This window comes from Suillus discolor, assembly GCF_016758755.1.
Source record: "Suillus discolor strain FC423 chromosome Unknown F5147scaffold_64, whole genome shotgun sequence".
Classification (NCBI taxonomy): Eukaryota; Fungi; Basidiomycota; class Agaricomycetes; order Boletales; family Suillaceae; genus Suillus; species Suillus discolor.
In genome coordinates, this window is record NW_024541311.1 from 192670 (window position 1) to 205610 (window position 12941).

The window sequence follows — 12941 nt, forward strand, 5'->3', positions numbered from 1 at the left end:
ACTCAGCAACGTCATTGGGATTAGTGCCGCTGCTACAGTGGTTCCACAAGCCTTCTCCTGCGAGGGCAAGTCTAACTGCCCTTCCATCAGGAAAAAACAAATTTTGTGGGAGCCCTGGTGAGAGCTATGTAGCACTACATAGCTACCATAGTTCTATGTACCTAATGTAGCCGTGACTCAGACTATATAGATCTACAGTGGGCTACAGCAGACTACAGCAGACTACAGCGGATGTTACGACAAACGGTCGTGTGCGACTAGGATGATCTAAACAGCGACAACCACGACAGTGGTACCAAGTGCTGAGAGTCGTTGGCCTTTACAAACAAGCAAAGGTTGCGTACTCGAACGTAGCTCGTGGTGTTTAACGAGGGGTTACGCTGAGATGATAGCGGTTTACAGACAGTGAGAGGCATCACTGAAGGTACGAGTCGATGTCGAGCAGGTAGCTTTAGCGGGACAAGGAGTTCAAGGGTAAACCTAGTAAGATTAAAGTAAGGAACGTCTACTGTTGATCTTCGACCTTATATAAGGCTACTCTTCGTATCTAAGCTCAGCCTAAAGCTGGGTTCTAATCTGCTTATCTACATGAGTCAGAGATAGGGTCCATGAGGTGGGCTTCTATCGTAGATAGGGTCCATGCGGTACCCTTCTATCAGTACATGAGGCAACACGAGGCTTGCCTTCTATCTTTGATAACATAAATAGGTCTTCTAGACCTATGTCGTCATGTCATGTCACGTGCGGTCCAGACTGCTTATCTAAGCCAGCAGTTGCCGCTTATTGTCTATCATCATCTATCGTCATCTATCGTCATAGAGCTGGTGAGACTCCGGTATCGTCTATAGCCGTGCGGTGGCAGAGGGCTGTCTGCTGGCGGGGGACTCATGCCATGTTACTGTAACAGCGGACACTTGGAGGCACAATAGTCAAATTGAAGTCTGTAGTCAATAGTAGCTGAGTAGCAACAAAACTAATCAATAGCGGACATGCAGAATGTATCAAGGTCAATAAAGCTATTTAAGTAAAAATCACTTGCGGACTCATAGACATTTACGCTAGTCCATCCACGGTCAACAGCTTGTCCCATCCTTGGAATAAGATGGCAAGGACGAGCAATTTCATCGACGTGTATCACCGCTGCATTCCGGTGCAGCCGACGAGTCGAATGCGACAATTGGTGCAGGCCAGATGAGCGGTCCGGCTCCCTGAGTGGTGTGAACCACTCAATGTAAGCTAAGGCTCGCGAGTAGGTCCCAAATTGACGCGGCAGAGTGAAAATAACACAAACCTGTCCCACTCGCATACCTAGTAAAATATTAACATGAATTTTTTGACAGCTCAACAAATAGTTAGTACTCACCTTCTAAAGTGCGCGGCTGAATGCCATTGCTTGTCAGGGCCATATCAAACTTAGCGGGAGATCCAGGCTTGCGTCCACGTCCAGGAAGCACTTCAGGCGTGGCTCTAACACGCCACTGCCTCGGTGATTCACTGATGAGTGGATTAGGCGGAGCAGTGATTACTACCTGTCGAAAAACATCAAAACGGTCTTGCAGACCAGGGGCAATGATAGCGTGCGGCATGTGGTTGCGCAGAAACAACTTAAGGGCTGGGAGGAACATGGACGCACCATGTGCAGTGACGAGGTGCTGAACCGAATGCTGAGGGTATGCAGGCGTCTTAGCGAGAGAGTGGACCGTTCGTTGCTCAGGGAGGATGGGAAGTGTATTGACAGGGACAGTGTTTGGCCCTTCCATCTCTGAGTCCGAGTCCGAGTCATATCTGTGGTCACGAGTGAAATTGGTTGGTGCCGACTGAGACTGTTCCAACAGCCAGTTGAGGTAGGAACCACGCAGGAAGACTGCCTCCTGGCGCTGGAGCCATAAGGCCATCTGTTCTTCATAATCGCGCTTGTTACTGGCGCGATACACTTCTTTGGCGAAGTCGATGTGCAAATGTTCTGGAAGTTCACTGTTAAAGCCGTCTGTAGCGCCAAACAATAGGATAGACTGAACGTAGTGAGAGAGCTGATGTAATTTGGGAATATTAAAATGGTCGCGAATATCGAGTTGCTGCAAGATGTCCTTGTTGGTGTGAAATATCGCCAGAGCGCTTTCCAGGCCATTGAGGGATTCAGTTGAGTGAACTCGAAGCTGAGCATAGTACGAAAAATCTAGAAGTGCTCGCGCAACTACTAACACTTGGCTGGTAAGCAAACGAAAACAATCACGTCAGCACCAACCTCGTGCTTAGCAACAATTGAAGCTTACCTAGGGACAGCGCCAGCAAGTAGCCCAACAAATACACGCTGCATCTCTTTGTGTTCTGTCCCCGTCCACTGCTTTACCATAGATATTCCCTTCTTGAAATGCCGCAGACCGGGATAATCAGGCATCGCTTTGAACCGTGCGTCCATTTCTTCTTCGCCAACAATATCAAGGCACCACTTAACTAAATGGTCCTTGAAGATGCCTTTGTGGAGTTGGTGTAGGAGGTTGGGTGTAAAGGCCAGGAAGATGTTAGAGTGGGGGAGATTAGCCCAAAACAGAGCATAGACGGTGCGTAGTCCAAATTCCTCAAATTCAGCAGGATGGTGACCAGTCTTTCGCTTCTCTAATATCCTCTTTATGACTGCAGGATCCTGCATTGGCGAATCCAGTGGATCGCCTCTTTCATCCGCCGCAACTACACATTTTGGACAGCGGTTTTCCTTGCAACACGCCACCAGACACTGCTCTGGAAAGTCCGCTACATACGCGGCAAGGATCGGATACACTTGACGGATCAACACATCAGCACACACCATTTCAACACCATCTTCACCTGCAGCAACAAGGGGTTGAAGGAGGAGGGACATGCAATGATGGAATAGTCGGTAGTTGGCGAGGGAGCGTTCATCAGGTGTAAAGCAGTCAAGCTTTCCTGAAGGTAGGTAACCAATCAGGACTGTCGCTCGTGCTGATGTTTGCCGCCGTTTTTCTTTAGCAATGTTTCCAATAGAGAGGTACACAGGATATGCCGTTTTGTCGCCTCGGAATTGCGACAGACTCGTTTTGTCTGTTGCAAGAATAATTGGCGCGATGGTCGCTCCTTCCGGCACCTTTTTCTGGACAACACAGGTCAGTGCTTGTAATTTTCGATGTTTTTTTTGATATGGTGCTTACTTGCATGTCACACCACCAATCTGCAGTCCACATGTCATCTATCACCCGGTGGAGTCCTGCAGAGTCTGTGTATGCGCGAGCAGGTGTGTACACCATTTGATCCTTGAACAAAGGATTTCCGATCAAGTCCTTGATGCACTCTACAGGATTGCGCATCCACAGTTCAACATCTTCGTGCAACGGTTCGCCTTTTTCGTCCGTTCTATTTCCCTGAACGCTAATCTTCTTACAGCTCCAGGCGGCTCCATGCAGGAGTTCATCAACCTTCTTGAGGAATGATCGGTTGTTGTGGAATGAAGCTTGCATTCAGTTTCGGGTCTATCACGCTGGTCAGTACATTTTTTCGGTGCTTGATGCCAAACTTACAATCGGTAACTTTAGAAATTCATCGGTTCGAGTCTGCCCAAGGCTTTTTACAAGCCACTCAGCGAGACCCCACTCTTCCCTGGCAGCTAAAGTCAGGCAGAGGCCATCAACATGAAAGGGTACGTACTCGTCACAAAATGGAGCCCACTCGTCCTCACCCATGCCTTCCTTGTACTTCCGGTATCGTTCAAATTCAGTTTCCCCTTCCCGCAGTGCCCATCCACCATCAGAACATTGCTTGAAATAGCGCCCACCACCTCCCACTACCTCACCTTCATCCACTACCTCACCTTCGTCAGCGACATCCTCGACCGTCACACGCCGACTTTTTGGTGCCGGCGGATTAAGTTCATCAGCCTCAAAAGAGTTGGACCATGAGCGGCGAAGTGGGGAAAATGAGTTGCCAGCATCGTCGTTCTCCATAGAAGGTGCATTGTCTTCCAAGTCTTTTTCTTCAATCGTTAACTCCCATGCCGTTCTGCATTTAGGCTGGTTAGCTATGTGTCTCTTGATGCCCCCCCTCATAGGGAACTCCTTGCCACAAAATGTACAGCAGTGCGACATAGTATGTGAGTTGGTGAGTGTTTCGCCCTGGTCTTAGGTGACTTGTCTCATTGTAGTATGCCCTTTTTTTTTTTCAATGGCCTGGTCTAGACTTAAACTGGGCGCAGTTACTGGGCGCCGCGCCACAACTAGATCCGAGCACCACACCACACCACACCACACAACCCTTAATGAGTTGGAAAGTACGGCAAGTCTTGGCTGGTTTTGTTGATTGGGAGGACGATCCATGAGGTGCGCGGCTGGGTTTGTTGATTGGGAGGGGTGTGCTTATCCTGATCTTGCAACCAGATGTGCCCTCACAAAGTGCAAGAGGGACTTATCCCAGTTCTGCCACCAGACGCACCCTCACAAACCTACGGATTACGGTCTCGTTTAGACTCGATCAGTATGCCAAAGTTACGGCCTCATTTAGACTCAATCCATGCGCCAAGTCGCAACCAGGTACGGGTTTTTTTTTTTTTTTGAGGATGATCCATGAGGTGTGCTTACCCTGGTCATTCCGTCTACAGTAAGATAGGCAAAGATCCTGCCTGCCATTCTGCTTACCCTGCCATTCTGTCTACAGTAAGATAGGTACGTGCTCTTATTCTGACCGGTTTGAATGATACTTACATCTTGCCTAGTTCCCAACACAATTCCGTCTACAGTAAGATAGGCAAAGATCCTCCCTGCCATTCTGCTTACCCTGCCATTCCGTCTACAGTAAGATAGGCAAAGATCCTGCCCGCCATTCTGCTTACCCTGGTCATTCCGTCTACAGTAAGATAGGCAAAGATCCTGCCATTCCGTCTACAGTAAGATAGGCAGAGATCCTGGTCATTCCGTCTACAGTAAGATAGGTACGTGCTCTTATTCTGATCGGTTTGAATGATACTTACATCTTGCCTAGTTCCCAACACACAACCTCCATTACAATCTTCCTCGTCTAGCGAGAGAACAAGATCGAGAGAGCCAATGACCAATTCTAGTATGTTAATTCTCGTCTCTGATACTAGCTAATCTGATGTGCTACGTTAGTTTGGAAATACCATGGGCGGCCAGAAGTACCTCTAAAAGCTGCGCCCGTTTGGCTTCCTCGCACCGTTTCACCTCCGCATCCCAGCGCTCAACGACGAGCCTTCATATGCTCGCTTGTAAGATACTAATAGCTGGGCCTGGTGCTATTTCTAACAGTTGCAGTTTTTTTGCTTGCTCACAGGCCTTCACTTCTGCCTCCCAACGCTCCAGAATTAGGTTTCGTATGTAATTCTGGGAAGCTGTGACAGGGCCAGGTGTTTGACGAAACAGAGGGCGCAGGAACATGGGCTCTGCATCAGGCCTTTCGAGCTTGGGTCTGCAAGCCGGTGAGTATTTGAGTGTAATGTGGAACGGCAACTAACCTTTTGACGTCAATCTTCGTGTCTTCACAGCCAGCCTCTTTGCGACCAGCAATTTGTGACATCGGGCTGCAAGATTCGTCAGAGCACAGTGAGTTTTGAAGCAAGCTCCATACCGTTTTTTTGACGAGTCGGGGGTATTCATAACAGTGAAAATAAATTGTGACAGTATGATCATACCTTTTTATCGTCCCTCTCATTTGACACAGCTTTCAGCCCTTCATTCTTCAAATCAACAATCAACGAACTATTAAGGTTCAATTGTGAGTTATTTGTCTGTTTCGCAGTGGTATAAATTGTGCTGACCTGCTGTGTACTTTGACTAGACAACCATGGCACCTCGTAAGCCTACCTCCAAGCCAAAGCGCGCCCCCTCACCACCTGCCGCGAAACAAAAGCGCGCCCCCTCACCACCTGCCGCAAAACAGCAGGTGCGCACTGCAAGTGGTCGAGAGCGGCGACCAACTGAAAAAGAGAACTACCATCGTAAGTACCAGCACATTATGTTCCGCTCACTCACCATCTCGTTCTACAGTCAGTGAATCCCAACATGTTGTCCATCGCCAAGAAATCAAGGAAACCCAGACGGCAAAACAGAAGAAGAAGGCCTTAAAGGCTGCCTACCAAGGGCATCCTGACGTCTTCGAGAAAGAGCCGTCAGAGCTCCTTAGCGACATGGACAGGCAAGAAGACACAATGGTACGAGCTTTTGTTTTCTTTCCTCATCTTAAATCAGCCGCTGACATTTATTTTTTTCAGTTCTCTGACCACAGTGTCGATACAAGGTTGTCCAACACTAATAGCCTGACATTCAGTACAGGGAAAATCCCTCCAAGGTTGCGCAACTCATCCATACCTACAACCAAAAAAAAAAAGGACCAAAAGGTATGTTTTTACTTTATATAATTACACTACTAACCCTCCATCAAACAGCACCACATAATGTTGACGAGTCAACAGACAATGACGACGATGACGCTGCCGACGATGCTGACGATGACGACGACGAACAGTTGCCTGCAGCTCGAGGGACCAAGCGATCATTTGATGACATGTCGTATGAAGATACCGTGGTGCCGAAGGTCAAGAAAAACGCTGACGGTTCGCGTCGACGCGTGAAAGCCAGCGACTTTGACGAAATCTCGAAAGAGATTCTCATAACTGCTTGCTCCATTTATCAGTGTCTCATCGTCACACAGGCACCTTTTCCGGATTCCGTTGCAGCTGAGACAAAACTGGCGAAAGAGGCCTGGCGCGAGGCATGTCAACTCAAAGGTGTTGACGTCAAACTGACCCCTTCGGTGGTGGATATGGTGAGCACAGTATTTTTAGTGCATTCCTGGTCTTATTCGTTCAAAGCTGTTGAAACGTGCTTCACACGTGCGAGGCGAACTCAAGATGAAGATGCGTCCGCTCACAGCTTCATTTCATGGCTTCCGCTCAAGTAATTCTATGGAGGTGATAAGGTCAAACCGAGATCTCGCAGAGAGATTGAAAATTGGCTCGATCTTTGTTTTCAAGGTGAGTATTCGACGGTCTACATAACTTAGTGCTGACATTGAGCAATAGGACCCGTCATCCAAGTCAGGCATCTACAAGACCGAGTTGCTTCAACAGGGTATCAACAGCATGTGGTTCTTGAACCGAAGTGACGAGGGTGTCATCTACCACAAATACTTCGACCCCATCCCTATCAAAACTATTGCGCTCGTGCTTACGGCTGTGAGCCGTTTTTCACATTCTTACTTTCAACTTGATGATGCTGACAATATCTTATAGATAGAATGTTGTGTTGATGAGTGGTCGCAAGGCATCAAAGAGGACATCAAGTTCACATCTGCTGGTTATGGGGCCGTCTACAACCATCATTTAAGCTCACTGCAACGCTTTGATGAGCGCACTGCACCTTACAAACTCCTTTCAAAAATTCATATCAATCTGCATGATACAGCACGGTATGTTGGACTCTTATCTCACTGACTCTTCTAATGCTCGCGCTTCTCAGCTTCCACACAGGTGTCGCATCACTCATTCCATTGTCAGCTACATCCCAGGCCCACATCGACGACGCGGCGTTTGAAGATGCTATTCGAGAGTACCAGCGTGAGGGGAAGGATGCGGCAGTCGAGGATGAGGTCGAGGAGTATGAGTATCCTAGTAGCGAGGGTGGGGATGATGAATAGGGACGCAGTGAGTAAGACGTTCGTATTATGCTAGTTTGTGTTTCAGGTAGTTGAATTTAATTGTGACTACGAGGTTCTTTGGTGTGCTATATAGCTGCTGGTAGTAATTTATAGCTGCGTGCAGTAGCACTCCGACAAACTACGGTAGTACCTCGTAGCTACTGGTAGTTACTATGGGACTCTATGGTGACTACATAGAGGGCACTTGACAACGGGGCTACTCGCGCTACCCTGACTATATAGCACTATGTAGTCACTATGTTTTTTCCTGATGTCGCCAGCTTGGGTAAGTGTCTGCACCAAGCAGCTCCACGATATGATCGAATTTTCCCATGGACAATATGTTACAGAACAGTAAGAATAGCTATTTGATTTTTAATCAGTGGTTGAGCATCCTCAGCATGTTCTGTGAGTTTAATCGTTCCTGGTCTGATTTTTGAGCTAATTAAAGCTCAGGGCTCATAACCTGTAGACTAGAACGAGTCAGTCTCAGCATGAGTCAGAACAAACACTATATTGCAATGTACCTAGAACGAGTCAGTCTAGAGTACATTAGTCTACGAGTTAGGTCTACAAGAATATCAAGACATACCTCAGCGTGAGTCAGAACAAACGCTGAGGTGTACAAAAAGCGAAGCGCGCGCCTTATGAGTAAACGAGTTACGTAACGGGGGGCCGAGTGTCGATGGTGAATCACTATGATACAGTACCAAGAAGTACCAAGAAGTAGAGACTAAGTAAGAAGTCCAATAAGTGATGATCACTCGAATACACTGAACAACTTATTGCATCTTTGTTTCTCCAAACGCATTAGCTAGGTTTATTTTCCTGGCGCACATAGTCCCAGATGTTCGGTGAATCTGACTCGGAGAGTCCACGAGTGCCCTCCCCATGGGACACACTCACTTCCGTACCTCCAACACCCACACACAACGAAATCCTTCGACGAGGAACACCGCAGCTAGTTCCAGAAAACGAAGAGGTGCGTTTTATTACCGTTTATTACATGCGCTAATACCCATTTGTATTTACCACTCACAGGGTAATGTAGAGTACAAGCTTCATCTCCTTTCTCCTTCCCCCTCTCGCTTTACCCGCCTCGTCACACAACTCAAATGGCGCCTTCTAGAAGGCGGTGGACAGGCATACTATGAGCTTGGTGTTGCCGACTCTGGCGTACTCATAGGGCTGGAGAGGCGGGAGATGGAGGAAACATTGGGTACCCTAGAAGAGATGGCTGGCGAGATTGGTGCCAGCGTTATAGTGGTGAAGGAGATTGAGGTGCCAGCGGAGGTGAGCGGAGTTGTTGAAAGCTGGGGCGGGGATGAAAGCAGGCGAAGGAGACGGAGGCAAATGATAAATGAGGACTCAGAGACAACAACGACTACGGAGACCGAACTGGAGACTATCGATGCGGACGATGATTTTGCAACAACAAGCAGCCACGTGGAAGTGTTCTGCATGGACAATGAGGAAGTTGACTCGTTATCAGACCGTGCGGCACTTACCCTGGACCTCGAGATTGCGACCGTGTATAAACCTCGCCCATTCCGCCGCCGTGTTGCGAGCACTATGCCAGGCCACTCAGATAGGCGCAAAGGCAAGGGCAAAAAACCTAAGCATTTGCTTGCGCACACCCGTGCCCAGCCTAGTTCACATTCCGAGCATCATACACATCACTTGCACCACTCCAATGTTCACAACTCAGATACAGACCCTGTACACTCAACTGAAATGCAAGCCCACTCAATGACTGGTAGCAAGCAATCCAAGCGCCGCGCAGCCAGAGACAAGCGACGTGAGACCAAGCGCGATCCTCATCTCATGCATGTTCCAACCATTAACGCTGGGGAAATGGGCGAGCTGGTCTCAGGCCTAGAATCCTTTCATGTCACACTTGAGCCTGAAGGCCTGTGTGTGGCGTTCGTGCCTCCCGAAATTGAGTCCTCAGTGCATGACAGTGCACACCTCGAAGGTAGCCTCAATTCCACTGTCTACACTCCAGCGGTTGATATTGTCTTAAAAATAGACGCTCAAATTGTCGAAGTATGCTCTGGGTCACACTCTTCTATTTTTGCGGAAACATATTGTCAGCCCCAACCCGTTGCAAACGAGTTGGCCTCTCCACCTGATATCACGCTGATTCCGTCCAAACTTCCTACTTCTGAGATCGAGACGGCACTGTCAGAACCTCGGCTCATCGTCGAGGCGCTTGTTGTTCGAAAAATGTCACTGGAAGAGGCATTTTTAGACTTTGGAGGATTCTCAGCGTGTTGATACGAATCTATTGGAGTGTAGTGTTGTCCATATTTACAGTTTTATGTTGTGCAATTGCACATTCGGACTCATTTCTTGTATTACAGTTATATCATTATTCACGGCAGATGCAATAGAGCACGGCCTTTCCATGTAATGCGACGGATAGTGAAGGTGTAGCAAGCGGAGTCTATCTTCCATGCACTAAAGCTAGGTGGTAGAAACAGGTCGATATGTTGCCTCCACTCGTGCTGTTTCCATGCCAAGCTCCTTGAGTGAAATTCCGAAGCAAAGTAAAGGACCTTGCATGGTAGCACCCACTCAACTGTGAACTAACCCCCACATTTTGCTTGCCACTTCGTTCATCGCATCTCGCCATATCTCTCCCGCCTTGCCATCCTTGTCACCTCCATTTTTGCCTTCGAGGACGTATGGAATGCCGCGGTCTCCACCGCAGCTCACGCCCCCAACAAGAGGTAGTTGCGCTAGGAGAGGAATCCCAAGGCGCGATGCATTAGTTGAAGTCCCAAATAACTCATGCGCGGTGTTGCAAGAAGGACACAGGAATGATGCTTGGTTAAGGATGAGGCCTGTTATCTGCAGATGGCAACGAACACAAATAGGATGAAGCCGAAAGACAGTATATACAATGCTTACCGGAACTGAGATCTTTTTGAACATAGAAATTCCTCTTCTCACATCTGTTAGTGCGACGTCCTGTGGAGTTGAAACGATGACTGCGCCTATTTCGTTTTAGATGACGAACATCATCTGAAGAGCTCGTGGAAGCGAACCGTCAACGACAACTAACTGTCCCAGTGTAAGAGGAACATCTCCCGTCCCTGGGGGCATATCTATTATTAGTACGTCCAGCCCAGGACCAGATCCACAAGCATCCCGCCAGTCAACATCGAAGAGGAGTTGCTGCACGGCTTTTTGAACCATAAGGCCGCGCCAGACAATTGCCCCTTCAAATTCCGTAGAGTCAGGTGGTGGCCGAGGGACCAGGTAGCCCATAGACATGGTAGGAATTCCATGATTGATTATGGGGACGAGAGCACCAGCTAGTAACAGAGTCACCTGAAAGCTTACGGTGTGTGCCAGAAAACGAACCAGAAGTTAAACGTGGGTCGTCCGAATGCTGAAGTCCCATCAATGTAGGTATAGAAGGCCCAAAAATGTCCAAGTCAAGTATGCCGACTCGCGGTCGATGAGGCAGCATTGCAAGGGAAAAAGCAAGATTTACTTCATTCGTGGTCATTCCAAGGTTCCGTTCGATTATTGCTGGGACGTACCTGCTATTGTGCTCTTGCCCACGCCCCCCTTTCCACTTGCTACAACAATTACCTTCTTTACATGCTCAATATGTCGTTTTTGGATTAGCCCGCCGCGTCGGGGCATTTGAGGTGTAGAGGGCGGTCGAAATGGGAGGCCCTACTAGGACGCATCATCAGACACGCAGACCTGAAAGCTCTTCAACTTACCAAAGGATTTTCATGGCTTCGGCTTGCAGTCGACGTGAAGGTACGCAGAGCTGTACCACGGCACCGTACCAATTTCAAGGTGAACATGATGGAATTCTATCTATGAATTGGCTGACAATCCGGATTCCGCTTCATGTCAGTCGCGGCGCCACAAACGGTGCCGCCGGGCGCCAGCCCCCTCGGACTCGCTTATTCCTGGCATGTTATATGTTCACCGAATCCAAATGCATATGCAAGCCAAGTCTCTTTATTTCATTTTGCGTTTAATGAGTGCTTCCAATGTCAATACATGATGTTGTTCTTTTTCATCCAAGCTTCATTATTAAGACCTATAGCTACTCACTTAGATAAATACTACAACGAAAATATTGCCCAGACCTATGTCTCCTTTACAAGATTCACTTCGCAACACCACATAACTTACATAAATCAATAAAAATGGGAGTCAATAAAAATGAGCTTTCCTGCTGCTCCTGGCAGAGCACTAGATAACCATTAGATCTACCGAGCATCTCCCGTGCTACACACCATTGCCAGTCGATATATGCACGCGCTCCTGGAAAGCAATTGAGGTCATGCCGGTTGCTGCGTCGGAGTCGGCTACGAGCTTAGCATGATATTCTCGAATGCTAAGGATCAGGCGTGGTCCCAGCACAAACGACTGAATGACCATCAAAATCTGAAGGAAGCCATAATAAAACTCAGTTTCCCGGGAAAACTGGTTCTATAGTAATGATGAATCGTGGTCACATGCAGAGGTCAGGGGGGGTTGACATACCACTGAGATCGTGGGAGACAAAAGCATAATGAGCTGGAGGCAAGCAACAGCAGCAAAACTAGCAGTTTCGATCCCTCAGCGGATCAAGGGAACTATATTTATAATATGGACTCACCTCGCAAAGTAAACTACGTGAGTTTTCATCAACACCGTGAAACAGTCCCCGAAAATCCCTCCTACAGAGTGTCGTCGCACATCACGGAAGTGTTTTACAGCAATCCAGGCTGCGAGACACAGTGCGAGGACTTCCCACACAGTGGCGAGTACCCAAGAAATGGAATCCAGAAATATAGCATTTTCTGGACTGCTAGTCGAGCACTGATAGGTGCCAGAGAGAATACGTTCATCTGGTATTCATCATTATAAAAATGCACATTTTTTGGTCGTCCAAAATTAAACGTACTCCCTGAAGAATGCATCATCAACAGTATACCGACCACTCCGTTGAAAATATTGACAACTAGGAAAGTGACAGTAAGAAAAATCTGGATTTTTCTGGATCCTTGATACATGGCATGTAACCGAGTGATGATGATGACTTGTTTTAGTCTAGTCAATATCACCGAGGCCTTGCAAATGCCAAGCTCACCCCACAGCATTGCAAATACCACAAAACCCATCCAATCCCATACGACGTACATAATAAAGCCTGACAAATTTAGTTAGCGGCCAGCCTTGTAGCACACACTCTAAACAGACTTACATCTATAGTGACAGTCATTAGCGAACCAAGTTAGTAGAGAATCACACTCGCTTCTACAGGGCGC

General features: G+C 47.9%; 5 protein-coding genes across 5 annotated transcripts; 2 read left to right on the top strand and 3 right to left on the bottom strand.

The window, feature by feature from the left end:
- Positions 1-973: 973 nt before the first annotated feature.
- Positions 974-3695, bottom strand: F5147DRAFT_583373 (uncharacterized protein; the record flags this gene model as incomplete). Its single annotated transcript, XM_041431721.1, is given in 5 exon segments — positions 974-1340; positions 1360-2208; positions 2274-3109; positions 3168-3466; positions 3530-3695. The coding sequence occupies 5 exon segments, from the start codon at positions 3693-3695 to the stop codon at positions 974-976; spliced, it is 2517 nt and encodes an 838-aa protein (XP_041288652.1).
- A 1521-nt stretch (positions 3696-5216) lies between these two features.
- F5147DRAFT_777920 (uncharacterized protein) lies at positions 5217-5618 on the bottom strand (the record flags this gene model as incomplete). The annotated part of the gene is made up of 3 exons (XM_041442051.1): positions 5217-5430; positions 5477-5542; positions 5590-5618. The coding sequence occupies 3 exons, from the start codon at positions 5616-5618 to the stop codon at positions 5217-5219; spliced, it is 309 nt and encodes a 102-aa protein (XP_041288653.1).
- An 837-nt stretch (positions 5619-6455) lies between these two features.
- Positions 6456-7930, top strand: F5147DRAFT_714810 (uncharacterized protein). Its single transcript, XM_041438499.1, is given in 6 exon segments — positions 6456-6786; positions 6833-6994; positions 7043-7195; positions 7253-7425; positions 7464-7465; positions 7478-7930. The coding sequence occupies 6 exon segments, from the start codon at positions 6526-6528 to the stop codon at positions 7654-7656; spliced, it is 930 nt and encodes a 309-aa protein (XP_041288654.1). The 5' UTR covers positions 6456-6525; the 3' UTR covers positions 7657-7930.
- A 348-nt stretch (positions 7931-8278) lies between these two features.
- F5147DRAFT_714817 (uncharacterized protein) lies at positions 8279-10047 on the top strand. The gene is made up of 4 exons (XM_041438500.1): positions 8279-8393; positions 8471-8638; positions 8698-9631; positions 9686-10047. The coding sequence occupies exons 2-4, from the start codon at positions 8504-8506 to the stop codon at positions 9931-9933; spliced, it is 1317 nt and encodes a 438-aa protein (XP_041288655.1). The 5' UTR covers positions 8279-8393; positions 8471-8503; the 3' UTR covers positions 9934-10047.
- On the bottom strand, positions 10048-11528 carry F5147DRAFT_714821 (P-loop containing nucleoside triphosphate hydrolase protein). The gene is made up of 6 exons (XM_041438501.1): positions 11397-11528; positions 11208-11346; positions 11026-11157; positions 10707-10976; positions 10570-10655; positions 10048-10509 (listed from the first exon to the last, which is right to left on the bottom strand). The coding sequence occupies exons 1-6, from the start codon at positions 11481-11483 to the stop codon at positions 10234-10236; spliced, it is 990 nt and encodes a 329-aa protein (XP_041288656.1). The 5' UTR covers positions 11484-11528; the 3' UTR covers positions 10048-10233.
- Positions 11529-12941: the final 1413 nt, after the last annotated feature.

What these genes read in the sequence shown, in the direction of transcription:
- F5147DRAFT_714821 (XM_041438501.1), bottom strand. Translation starts at nt 11,483, where the DNA reads ATGTTCACCTTGAAATTGGTACGGTGCCGTGGTACAGCTCTGCGTACC. An exon ending in GGGCAAGAGCACAATAGCAG is followed by an intron (nt 11,158 to 11,207) that starts GTACGTCCCAGC and finishes CCACGAATGAAG; the next exon opens with TAAATCTTGCTTTTTCCCTT. An exon ending in CGACCCACGTTTAACTTCTG is followed by an intron (nt 10,977 to 11,025) that starts GTTCGTTTTCTG and finishes CTCTGTTACTAG; the next exon opens with CTGGTGCTCTCGTCCCCATA.
- F5147DRAFT_714810 (XM_041438499.1), top strand. Translation starts at nt 6,526, where the DNA reads ATGTCGTATGAAGATACCGTGGTGCCGAAGGTCAAGAAAAACGCTGAC. An exon ending in GCTCGATCTTTGTTTTCAAG is followed by an intron (nt 6,995 to 7,042) that starts GTGAGTATTCGA and finishes ATTGAGCAATAG; the next exon opens with GACCCGTCATCCAAGTCAGG. An exon ending in TTGCGCTCGTGCTTACGGCT is followed by an intron (nt 7,196 to 7,252) that starts GTGAGCCGTTTT and finishes AATATCTTATAG; the next exon opens with ATAGAATGTTGTGTTGATGA.
- F5147DRAFT_714817 (XM_041438500.1), top strand. Translation starts at nt 8,504, where the DNA reads ATGTTCGGTGAATCTGACTCGGAGAGTCCACGAGTGCCCTCCCCATGG. An exon ending in TAGTTCCAGAAAACGAAGAG is followed by an intron (nt 8,639 to 8,697) that starts GTGCGTTTTATT and finishes TACCACTCACAG; the next exon opens with GGTAATGTAGAGTACAAGCT. An exon ending in TGACAGTGCACACCTCGAAG is followed by an intron (nt 9,632 to 9,685) that starts GTAGCCTCAATT and finishes TCTTAAAAATAG; the next exon opens with ACGCTCAAATTGTCGAAGTA.